This window comes from Myxocyprinus asiaticus, chromosome 6, assembly GCF_019703515.2.
Source record: "Myxocyprinus asiaticus isolate MX2 ecotype Aquarium Trade chromosome 6, UBuf_Myxa_2, whole genome shotgun sequence".
NCBI classification, from domain to species: domain Eukaryota; kingdom Metazoa; phylum Chordata; class Actinopteri; order Cypriniformes; family Catostomidae; genus Myxocyprinus; species Myxocyprinus asiaticus.
Window position 1 is genome coordinate 32,904,262 of NC_059349.1, and position 12,898 is coordinate 32,917,159.

The 12,898-nt window shown below is 35.9% G+C and overlaps 2 protein-coding genes across 3 annotated transcripts in view; one reads left to right on the forward strand and one right to left on the reverse strand.

Annotated features, from left to right (window-relative positions):
- Positions 1-487: 487 nt before the first annotated feature.
- Positions 488-4,214, reverse strand: LOC127442001 (glucagon family neuropeptides-like). Of its 2 annotated transcripts, XM_051699630.1 has the most exons (5): positions 3,878-4,214; positions 3,362-3,466; positions 2,131-2,265; positions 1,591-1,695; positions 488-1,093 (listed from the first exon to the last, which is right to left on the reverse strand). In XM_051699630.1, the coding sequence occupies exons 2-5, from the start codon at positions 3,463-3,465 to the stop codon at positions 910-912; spliced, it is 528 nt and encodes a 175-aa protein (XP_051555590.1). In that variant the 5' UTR covers position 3,466; positions 3,878-4,214; the 3' UTR covers positions 488-909. The 2 variants fall into 2 exon arrangements, with proteins under 2 accessions (XP_051555590.1, XP_051555591.1); XM_051699631.1 differs by lacking the exon at positions 1,591-1,695 and having other exon boundaries at positions 3,878-4,190.
- Positions 4,215-11,175: 6,961 nt separating this feature from the next.
- Positions 11,176-12,898, forward strand: part of LOC127441999 (tyrosine-protein kinase yes-like) — a 58,696-nt gene continuing 56,973 nt past the window's right edge. The window contains exon 1 of the mRNA XM_051699626.1: positions 11,176-11,684. The gene's annotated coding sequence lies outside the window, so the exon portion shown is untranslated. The remainder of the gene's footprint in view (positions 11,685-12,898) is intronic.

Below are 12,898 nucleotides of genomic sequence, written 5' to 3' on the forward strand. Positions count from 1 at the left end.
GACCAATAAAGTGAGCATGGAACAGATTAGAATGGAAAAATGTAACTGCATGGGAAACAAAGAAGTGCAAAGGACATGCATGCATACATTATAAGTATAGCATGCAGAGAGATAAAAAAGAGATATAACTCAGTGAATTAAACAGTAGAAAAAAATCCAAAAAAAAAAAGTATATCAACACTACAGTTACTCCAGTGTCATGATTTCCAGTCAGGCATTCTGGCTACTGGCTCCAGTCATAAAACACAGGTGAGACAATCACATTCCATCTGGTTAAGACAAGGTGATTTGAAGTACATTTCACAAATGTGTGGGCTAAGAAAGAGGGAATGAGCCAGCTACTATATATATTCCTTTCCAACTCAGTCACAACAGAAACAGCCCTGTACTTTACAGAGCATGTCCCATTTCATCCCTGGGCAGACTTTGAATAAAATAAGATTATGCTTTTTTATCAGATTACAAAAATAAGTATAACATTCAGCACTTTGATTGTCTTTTTAAAATCTATTTATTTTCTGCATATGATGATGAATTTGAAAAGATATCAGGCGCATAAACTTTCAAGGTGCACATTTTTTTCTTCTTCTTCTTCTTCTTCTTCTTTTTTTTTTTTTTTTTTTTTTTTCTTATGGTTTTTGTTATCTTTTGCTTTCAACATTTATAGCTAAATACATGAAACTAAACGGTTGGTCCACAAAGTATAACTGTGCAGTTTCAAGTGCTTTTGTACAAAAAGAAAAACAATGTTATTAGTAAAATATTCATTTTAATGGCTTTACTTCATACATAAATACATGTTTAAGGAACACAGGCGCGATCCACTGATTAATCAGTTATATCAGAATGACTTTGATTTTGGGATTGAATGTACACATGGGAGGGCAGTCGGGAGTAGTTTTGTCAGCGCTACAAATAAGCATATCGGCGTCCTTTGTTTTTAACTCTCTGTCTGTACCTTCGTCCCAGGACCGCTGCTAAATACTTTTTGACAGCCATCTGTTTTCGGTAGCGACTGTAAATATCGGTGAAGATCCCGTCCGAATGCCTTTTTGATAACGGTTCCGATTCGTCCTCCTCGCTGCTTCCTCCGCTGCAAATAAATGAACTATTATTAGTCTTCTGTCTGGTATAGAAAATGTGTTAACAGGTTTCAGTACACAATAAATTCTCATGGCGATGCAAACATATTTTTAAATTCTATTGTCTATTTAAAAAGTATCATACTTTTTTTTCCCGTTAACGTTACAACGAATTATATTAGCTACAAATCGAAGTAATATCCCGCAGACAAGCCTCATAAATTATGCATGTTGGAAATGAAATGTATTCTGGCAGATTGCCTCTCGACAGTTTTTCACTAAAAAATAGGCAACATTTTCAAGTAGCACATACAATTACAAAACACTTAATTTATTATGTTTCATCTATGAAAAGTTCACAATGAAATTCCACGCCCTTGCGAGCCCACAGACAAAGGAAAAAAATAAGACACGAGAAAGTCAAGACAAGACATCGAGACCACCTCCATTGAAAATAAGAGGGGGAAAGCAAAGATGACGGCAGATAAGCGCTTAAAAATGCCCTTACCCTACGCGAACTGCCATCAGAGAATGCAGATATTTTCGTGCAGATAACTGAACCAGGATGTCCCTCAAGGCTCTATCTAATAATCCATCTGCATGCCTTTCCGTTCTGAGATAAAACGCCAAACACATAATATCAGTGATGAAATACCACAGAACACCTTCAATTTATGATTTTTTTTTTTTTTTTTTTTTTTTTTTTTGCAGAGCAATCAGTCTGATTTAATTATATAGCCTACCTCTCTCGGTAAAACGCGAAACACTACTTTCGATTTCCCTAGTAAATCTGTCAATCGATCCGTCTACCTATCTATCTATCTATCTATCTATCTATCTATCTATCTATCTATCTGTTTGTCTGTCTGTCTATCTGTCTGTCTGTCTATGCTATGCTATGCACTTTGATACAAATATCAACAGCAAGAATAACAAAGAAAAAAGCAAAGGGAAAAAAGCTGGGAATCAAAACGAACAGACATAGCGGAACAACATAAATAGACAGAACGACTTTGTTCTCAAATAAAGCAGGTGTGAAATAATGTACCTTTTCTCTGGTGGATAGTATAGAGTGTATATGTCATCCGTGAGAGATGGAGGACTACGTATAGCAATTTGATCAGTGCCAAAAGCCAGGTCGCTTAACGAGTTTCCGTCTTCGTCAAATACATCATTCTCTAGTCTGAAATGAGAAAATAAAAAAATAAAAAAAAGATTCAATGCATTGAATAAGTCCCTATTTAGTCACCAAAGTAAGATGTCGACAAAAATAAATAAATAAATAAATAAATATGCGTGTTTTATTTATTATTAAATTGTAGCTACCCTAAATTATAAAATTGTTTTAGTACGAAATATGAATAAAATAAACAGGGAGATGATTTAAAAAAACAATCATCATATTTAAAACAGGTTTATGGATCGAACTGAATCTTAAAAATCATTTCAGTGACAGTCAAGTTAACAGACTGTCTTATCATTGTAATTTTATTTGTTTATTTATTTTTTTATTGTATTTTTTTTTGGGGGGGGGGGGTAAATGAGAGAATAGTCAGTGCCTATTTTATATTAATATGGAATTTTAATAAATCTCTTGTTTTCAAATGAGAGATTGTTTTAAGGCGACCTTTCGCAGTTTTTCTTTTAATAATGATAACGTTTTCTAGCCTATAAGCTATTAGATAAAGCTTTGCCCCAAAACGAGTTTTGATGTTGACTTGTGAAAGGTACCAGATATTGTCATTATAATCTTACAACAGTAAAATTACAGGTCTCGCACTGAGCATTCTCATTCGTTTTCCTTCGGTTTGTACAGTGACGCCACTGTACCGTCATCTTACTGGCAACCCGTTACATTCATTGGCTTCTCATTTTCATACAAGCTGCACTGCATCTGCCTGTCCCGATGGAGAAATTCCTTCTTAGCAATGCGAATGCCCTCCCACATTGCTCTTGCACTGTAGCCTTGCGTAAACACTCGGGGGGAAAATCTCATTAGGCTGTTACTATTTGAAGCCTTGAATGGAATAATACAACAAAGCCCATCATTTTCTACTTTAGTCACACAATTATGAGGTTTTATTATGGATAAACCCCTTTTCCTTTTTTTCTGAGTACCGTAATGTTTGAGTGAGGAATCCGGAGATTATTCATTTCATCAGTCGAGTATTTAGACTGGAGAATAAAACTCCTCGTAGGCTACTGTCCGTAATTTTTGTATGAAATAAAATCCCAAACGTTCAGTAGAAAAGCATACAGATACATATACATATACATACCTCATCTTGGGAAAAGTCATCCCAATAGGCGTGCAATAAGCGCTGTAGTGCATCATGATTCCATAGATGAGCAACGCTAAAGTCGCTTTACTAGATCTGGCCATGCTGTAAAGATACAAGAAAGTTAAATCAATTAAAAATATGTCATTAAAACACTACAGACACGGCATTCGTTGGTTATTCTGACGCGTTATAGGTAGCTATCTATATTCGACATAAGTAACATGCAAATAACTTATTGTTAAGAAAGCTGATAAAAATCCAGACCGGCAAAACAGGACCAATATTACTTTTTTAATCGTATTTTCCGTTCGTAAGATGACATTTGAAAAGTTTAAAGAATGCCATGCATGCGCAACAGAATCCTTCTCGCGATGAGCCAAACGACAGAACCGGGAGAAAAAAATAAAAAATAAAAAAACGAAAATCCAGGTGTGTGGGTGTCTTCGTATCATAAATCCTTGGTTTAAACCGAATAAAAGTGTCTATACCCGCAAATTGAGGATTGTAACCTACCTATTGCAGAGTAGGTAGATAGAAACGCTGCTAGATGCGACTCGGGTGCGGCTGTGATTGTGTGAGAGAGATAGAAATCTTTCTCACGGCACCTCTTCCCTGAAGCGCCACCGTCCTTTTCTTATGTGCTCGTCAATTCAACCCCTGCACTTGTCTTTTATACAATAACCAATATAAACAAAATCACGTTGGCAAACAAAACTTCGTTGAAATCAGCTGCGCTCGTTTGTCTACATGTCTTTGTTCAAAACTTTTTCTCCTGTGGTCCGATTACCTCGGATTTTTATCCAAGAATAGGGAGTCTTGCCTTTTTTCAATAAGTCACATTAGGTATGCCATAGACGTCATCAACCCTTCCTCCCGGGATGTAATAGTAGGCTACCGTTCCTTCCTCGTCGATGAACGAGTCACAGACATAAACCTCAAATGGAACTTTACTCAAAGCGTAATTTCTGGAGAAAGGACCGTTTACAACTTTTTATCTTTTCTTTCTTTCTTTTTTATTTTTTTATTTATTTTTATTTTTATTTATTTATTTATTTATTTATTGTTTGTTTGTTTGCAACTTTACATGACAATGTCAATTAAGATCAACTGTCCGTGGGTGGTGAGGTCCCAACCCACATCAGTCACTTCATACAGACACTTATTAGCACGCACTGTTGAGCTGAGCAATGAGTAGACAATAGAGGTTGGACACGACAACAAAAAGATCCATGTTCAAAAATGCCACATTTGTCACAGGATCAGAGGCTGGGAGCTGTCCACCACTGTGGTTCTGAAATTTGCTCATGAATGAAACCACAGTCCACTCGTATTTGACTTCCCCTACTGGATTATTCTATACTGACTCAAATAGACTGTTTGTTGTTCACACAATTCCTGATAGGCCTACTCTTTACTTTATGAAACAATTAAAAGACAAGCTAATGGCACATGCGTCATGGTCTGTTCTTAGTTGAACGGAAATGAATGCATTTGGCATCTTGTTGCAGTATGGAATACAAACATATAGGCATATTTTCATCTTCCACTTATACCCTAAATATATACGTATGTAAGTATCTTTATATCAGGCTAACAAGCAAGGAATTAGTCAAGCAATCTACTTTTGTTTTAGTATTGTGAACAACCTGGATTCCTGATGCATTGACTTGCTTTTTCCCGCACACTTGTGACGAACACTAGAGTCGTGCTCCACCTATTAATGTAGTTTGAATGAATTCATATGTGCGTTTAGTGAACTCTGACGTGGTATGACGAAACTAGAAGTCATCGCTAGGTATGTATACTCACTCCTCCCGTTCATAGTGCGTGATTTAGTTGAAGAATGAATACGCGCGTTTTTACCTCAATACTGCCACCACGTGGTTCTGATTTGAAAGAAATCACAAAAGCTTCCTTGTTCCCAAATTTTGTTTTCAGTAGAGCATGAGCAGCTGTGGACGAGGTACAGCCACGAGAAACGTGATTGTACTAGCATGAATCATGTTTTAGCTATGCCTTATCGTGTTTAGCATTTGGCCATCCAAATACAGCATTTATCCAGTGATACAAAATTACAGCATTTATCCAATGATACACAATAACAGTATTTGAGTTTGTTTCTCTAAAATGGCTTTTTCATTTCTCCCCAGGTCAGTATGAATGTGTCGTCTATAAACATTGCTAATAAATGACATGTTAATATGCTCAAGACAGAACTTCATGAACACCAGATTCCTGTCATTTTATTTCTGTATCTGGAAATTAGCATGGGCCTTACACTATTCTTTAGTTTTCTGGGTATGGTTGAATGCAGGTATATTGTATTTGCAAAGTGTGTATCGGTCCTATTAATACTGTCAGGGTTGGGGAGTAACGGAATACATGTAACGGGATTACGTATTTAAAATACAAAATATAACTGTATTCCACAATTTAAATCATTGGTATTTAGAATACAGTTACATTCAAAAAGTATTTTGATTACTGAAGAGATTACTTTGCATTTTATTGTCATTTGTTTCATTTAATATTTAGTCCTTTCAGATGGAAAACATTTATACATATAAATGATGCGATCCAAAGTGCATTTGAACAGCGGTGAAACACTTTCTTATGAAGTGTTACATTCATACGAGCAGACAGAGAAGTAAGTTTGAAGTAAGTTTGGAGAACAAGAAATAGAAATAAACCTTGTGTAAATTGTCAGCTTTACGCTAAGCTAAAATGCTATTTCTAGCCATTTTTCATGCACATGTTACCAGGCATGAACATATTTTTTTTATCAAGATAATTCACGTTGGATCATAATTTCTTTTTTTCTAGTAAGACCTTTGATATTAGGGCAACAATCATATTCTTGATAATAATTTTTGTATTGTTTTCCTGTAAAAAATCTAAAAATCCTTAAAACAAGATCAGTTTGATTGATCTTGTTTTGGAAACAACACTGCATAAGATATTTAGGTTTTTCAGAGAATGTATTTTTAACATGTGTATTTTGTCTTACTGTACTGGCAGAGTTTTTATAGTCAAAACAAGTGAAAAAATCTACCAGTGCTGAAGAAGTAATCCAAAGTATTTAGAAGACGTTACTGACCTTGAGTAATCTAAAGGAAAATGTTACAAATGACATTTTACAGCATGTATTCTGTAATCTGTAGTGGAATACATTTCAAAAGTAACCCTCCCAACCCTGACTACTGTATATTATTTTAATACTCTTTAGATGCCAAGACTAGGGTGTTTTAAGGTCACACATAAAGACACATTTGCAGGAAAGTGAGGAAAAACATGAACTATGAACTACTGTAAATTAAGCGTCTAAGAGGTACCGGAACACATGCTATTACGGACATTGTGTGAGTCAAGAGGAATAATTATTTACAGTAAAGCTATTATGTTGCTTCCTCTGGGTATACTACTGTAACCAATGAGATTACATATGTCAACTGGGAGTGTAAGTATTGATGTCCTTAATTACAGCGGGAGGCAGTTACTGTTTCGTCACAATGTCATTTAAATTGTCTAAATGGTGATTTATGGATTCCCCAATGAATGGATATGCCCTCTCCATGACGTATATATGTAGGCCTGCCTATAATGCTGTTGCTTTTGCTTCTGGTTATTATTCTGATTCAATTTATATAAATGATTATATAATATTTAAATTATAAAATAAATTATATACAAACATTTTATTAATAATTATTATATATTATTATTAAAGTTACATTTAGGTGTGTAGAGTTTTAAAATGCCACTAATCTGTGCAAACACAGGTAGTTAATGGTCAAAGACAAAAGTAGGAGTATTTTCATTTCTCTCCTGCTTTTTAGAAGAAAAATAATAATTAATTCCCAAGTTTATTAAGACATTTTGCAGGAGAATAAAAGGCCATCAGTCTGTCAGTTGAAGCTCAAACAAAGGTAAATGATGATCCAACAGGACATGACCCAAAGCACATTTCTGCTCACTGAGTTCTGACCTCAGCCCGATCAAAATTTTACATGAACTCAAGAGAGCAATTAATTCTAGACATCCCAAGATTATTGGGATGAAACAGTTTTGTAAAGGGTAATGGTGCAAAATTCCTCCTTGTCATTGTGCAGGTCTGATCTGTGAATACAGGAATCATATGGTGAAGGATATTGCTTGCATTGGTGGGTCAACCAGTTATTAAAGGTGCACTCAGTAATGTTTTCTGGTTAAAAATGCTTTAATTTTGAAACATATTTATAAAATCATGAGCACTCACATAAGATGTAGACACCAGTCATATCAGTAACCTTATAAAAGCTGTTTTATTCTACATGGGGGCTGGCATGTTCAGATCACATGATTAGCTGAATACTCACTTAACCCTTAAGTGCATTGGAATTTCACCAAACACTCTTACATCTGGTCCTTTGATACCTGGCACTTATATCTATCACAAATGGGTCTTCAAAATGCCCAGATAGTGTACATTTTTCAAAATATATTCAAGATAATTTGAAAATAATGTAATAAAATATATTTTGATGTTTTATTTTTAATGTATCAAAGAGATCATAGAACTGAAAAAGTAGATCCGCACACTGTAATACTATTCCCATTTATTGATTTTAAAACAACAACAACATTTTGATCAAAATGATGCAACAGTATAATGACCCAAAGCACCCTTCTAGTGTGGCCCAATCACTGAGCCACTGGCGAAGATCATTTTGATCGAAACGCTATTGTTGTTTTTAAATCAATAAATGGGAATAGTACAACAGTGTGCAGATCTTCTTTTTCAATTCTGTTTCAGTGCTTTTTGCCTTGATCCGGTACCTGCTGAAGAAGTGTTGGATGTGTGTGCATTTTCCCTCATTCAAAGAGATACAATTGCAATCAAAATTATTCAAACCCCCTGACCAGCAATACATTCTGGTGATGTGAATTAAAACATATCAACTAAAACCTCAGTAAACAAAGAAAGTTTTTAATACACATTTGAGTGATTTTGAGAACAAAGAGTTCAGTTTACCCAAATTTTAAAATAAAAAATAACTAATTCTCTCCACAAATGTCATGTCAAAAATATTCAACCCCCAAAGTCAATCATTTGTGGAGCATCCTTTATCCTTAATAACAGCAAATAAATGTTTCAGGTAAGTGATCTCAGGCTTCGGACACCTCTCTATTAGAATTTTTACACATTTCTCATGAGCAAAAGCTTCCAGCTCATTGACATTCTTTGGTTTCTGTGCTGCCACTGCTTCCTTGAAATCCCAACAAAGGTTTGCAATGGGATTTTAATGATGGACTGAAAGGGCCATTTAAGGGCATTCCACGACCTATCCCTGAACCAGATTTTGGACAACTTGGATGTATCCTTGGTGTTATTGTCTTGCTGGAAAGTCCAGTGATCACCGAGCTTCAATTTACACACTGAAGGCATCAATTTTTTTGCCAAAATGGCCTGATACCTGAAAGAATCCATGGTGGCAGTCACATAGTCAGGATAGTTGTTTCCTGCAGCCGCAAAACACCCCCATAACAGGACTAACCCACCTCCATGCTTGACTGTGGGGATGGTGTTGTTCTTGTCATCACCTTGTCATCTTACTCCAGACGTACTGCTGACCCATTGGTCTAAAACTCATTTTCAGTTTAGTGTCATACATCTATAAAACCTTCTTCCAGGACTCCACAGGTCTTTTCTAATTACTTCTTGAATATTCAAGTCAACATTTCCCTTGGTGAAGTTTTGCTTTCTTCCACAACCCAAGAAGGTTGCTGTTGTACCATATTTAAAAAATGTATGAATGGTGCTGCCAACTTTGTCTATTGGAAATTGAAGTGCCTTGGAAATGTACTTTTAGCCATGACCTTTCTTGTGTAATGAAATTATCTCCTCTATTAGCTTTTGAGACAGCTTATTTTTAATTGCATTATTTGCATAGAAATACATTTTTGCTTACAACGCTAAACTTAAATTTTAAAACTTAAATAAGTGCCATTGCAGATTGATGACTTAATTTTGTTTTAAAACAATTACTTGTGTAGCCTTACATATTTAAGAAACAGCTACATGCAATAGGGGTTGAATAATTATGACATGGCTGTATTTAAAAAAAAAAAATCCTGCTATTTAGAAATATTAGGTTATATATTCACACTATGACTTTGAATGTGTCACTCAACTGATATAGGTGTCAAGTTTAAAATTTCTGGGTCATCAGAAAAGCTTACCTTTGTAAATCCTTACTGTCTTGGGGGGGGGGGGGGGTTGAATAATTTCGATTGCAACTGTAATACAACAAATCAGGACAAATCTAGAACAGGATTCACTACTTTCACACTGAAATTTTATGAGACGCAACTTGCTGTCAAACACATATTGAGCTACACATAACACAAAAGATATAAATAAGCTACACATATGTATTTTCTCAGGCACTTTTTGAGTCTAAATAGACACACAATTTGCACAATTTCAGTAGTGCACCCAAATGACAGTAGTCATATCATACTGTTCATGTGTTAAACTTGCTATAGTTTACTTCCACTTTGCTTCTTCATCAAATAGCAATGTCAAATGTAAATCAAGTCAATCACTGACACCATTCACCATTGTTGATAGTTCATTGTTGCACAGAAAATCAATGTGATACAATATTCATTTGTATGAATATTGTTCTCATGTATCTTGTAATAAACAAAGAAATAGATATCCTGTGATAGTAAACTTATATAGATATGAAATAATCATAAAAACATAATTAATGGAACTGCAAAAAATAATGACCCTATAAACTTGACTTTCGGCACTTAAGCCATTATAAAAATAAAAAAAGTGTTGCAATTTTGGCCTTTTTTTTAACACTGTTTATAAGAGAGAGAGAGATTGAGGAAAACTAAAGAGGTGTGGACATAATAAAAAAAAAAAAAATGGATGAGATGCAAGGGGTGGAATGAGGTCTGGGGTTATACAGACCCGAGATACGTGTTTAAGGGTTAATCTCAGTAACCGCACTGTTATTGGACGTTTTCACTAATGAATTAAATGAATCATGGCTAACTGTAAATAGTGAATTTCACATAGGTAAAACTGAGTTATTCAGTTTGAATGATGCTGCATCCATGTCCTAGGTGTCAGTGTAAGTCCAAGATGAACTACAGTAGCCCTGCATAATAACTGGGTGCACCTTTAAATCAAAGGGTTTACTTTTTCCACCTAGCACTGAGAATGTTTCTATAGCCTGTAAACAAAATAGGCTTTATGATGCATACACAATGAAATAAGCGATATATATATATATATATATATATATATATATATATATATATATGCGAATATAGATACATAACAGAAATGGAAAATCTAATGGGTCAATTCTGTTAGTTTAGGACAGGTGCAATCCTGACATTTTACAACAATAAGGCTGTAGTGTGATAAATCTCCACTTGATGTCAGCATTTACCAACGGAGTAAGCTTTCAGTTTTCGTAGTCACCAAATGGTGTTACAAATTTACTTAGAATTTTCAAAAATGAATAATTAAATTTTTAACGAATACTCAATTGACATTAGTTACTTTAGTTAATGAAAAAGTTTTAAAGAAAAGTGGGGGGAAATCAGTAGTTAGTTGTTCATCTTGTTACGGGACACAGGCCCTCTGTCCCAACGTAAACGAATGCTAGAAAGCTGCAGTCATTTAGCCCACAGGCAGGGGGCGCCATGAGACTAATCCAAACACTGGACGCCAGGAATTGGCCAGTGTTTTTACTAATCCAGGCATATAGAAAGCTGTAGGCTATATTATCCTTTAAAAGATCACTGACTCAGGTTCTCTTCTCGACTTGACAAATGAGAAACTGGGATTTCTTGCTTTTACCCATTCCCGGTGGCGGCCATATTGTGGGATGCGTGGTTGCAAGTTAAACCCAATTCAGAGCGGAGGGAGGAGGCACATCTGCGGGAGTCCGTCATGCGTCCTAGAGCTGTCTTTTGTCGTGTAACATAGCCACACAATCTCTACCGGTTCCGGTTTAAAGGTTTTTGTTTGCCAGGGTTGATTACTGTTAGCCTACTATTTTTATACTGTAGCAAAGGAACACAATCAAGTAACGTGACTGGATTAATAATTTCTATCACGGATTTCCCTCTGTTGAGCACAGCAGTTATTGATCTCGTCTCGTGAGGTGTTCACATGGTAAAGGAATGGGACAGACTGTGATTTTCAAGTTTAACACAAAAATACCACACTGAGTGCCCCCCCGAAACAATTATTGAGGACGAAGTGGTCGGGAGGCGTATGTAACCTCAAGAAAAGAGAACCGAATCGGGAAAGGTAAGGAAACAGATTCGTGCTCGGTTCCTTTCTTGAAAGTCGAGTCAAATGGCCTAGTCTTCGAACGCATTTGATTTTGTGTAAAACGAGTCGGGTAGTGCTTGAAAACAACAGCGGGGCGCTTAATTCTGCGGGTTTCCCCTCAAGTTGAGAACAAATCTCTGCAGCGGACACTTTTTAATTTTGCCGAAACTAGTTTTATTTCTCGAAAGAAGTTTTCAAGCCGTCGAGCAATCGTGTTTGTTTCGGCACAGCGCGAGAATGAAACGTGGCTCCTCAAAGTTCCCACCTGAACTAGATTTCCGTGGAAACGATATTCGCGAATAAACACGGGTTCTTACGAACATCAGAACACCAACCTACGATTTAGTCTCATTTCTGTCTGTTTACGAGGAATTTCGGACACATTTCAACAATGCAGGCCTCTAGTTTACCTAGAAGTCACAGGGAACATTGAACGATTCTTGGACGAACGCGCCTGAATTACTCACTTTGATACATAGTAACGTTTCTCTCTCTCTTTCGATGAACTGTAACATTTCTTATTTTTGTGTTTTTTTTTTTTTTTTTTTTTTTTTGCTTTGAATGATCCATGACTTAAAACGGCCCGTGGACAGTTGTGAAATATTAACACTGGTGCCGTAACATAGATTTGTAACATACATTTCAGTTGTTTACACTGAATAATTAATGCAAGCATGTCATAACAAAGCAGTGTTTGTGGTTTCATGCGTGCGCAAGCGCTAGAATAATCCTTTTCCAGTAATCCTTCTGTGAGCGCAACCACTGCCCCACTGGCTGATGCTGACTTGACTCTCAACGAAGGGAATGATGCCACCCTTCAGGTTCCTGATCTGTTTCCATTCGATCCTGTATACCACTTACTATCAGTGCGTGCAGAGTATGTCATGTTGAACTTATAAAAAACCGATTCTATCTAGTAAAGATGATTTGCATGTTTGATTGCATATGTGAATTTTCCATTTTAATTTTAGAAACCGCAGACACACCACATGACTTGACTAAACCAGAACAACATAAAGCAGTGGGGAGACTTTGAAAATGTTGCATTTAATGGATTTTAGACTCATAACTATGGATATAATGGAATTTTTATTTTCTTTGGTTGTTTTTGAACTGGATATGAGAAGTGTGTATAGAGTGCAATGTTGATGTCGGAATAGTACATGTTAAAAAGGCCAGAAGTGTAGTGG

Bases quoted from the DNA above. Each gene is read 5' to 3' on its own strand.
- LOC127442001 (XM_051699630.1), bottom strand. From the start codon at position 3,465: ATGGCCAGATCTAGTAAAGCGACTTTAGCGTTGCTCATCTATGGAATC. The intron at 1,696-2,130 runs GTACATTATTTC...GTTTTATCTCAG, and splicing joins TACTATCCACCAGAGAAAAG to AACGGAAAGGCATGCAGATG. The intron at 1,094-1,590 runs GTAAGGGCATTT...ATTTATTTGCAG, and splicing joins CTGATGGCAGTTCGCGTAGG to CGGAGGAAGCAGCGAGGAGG.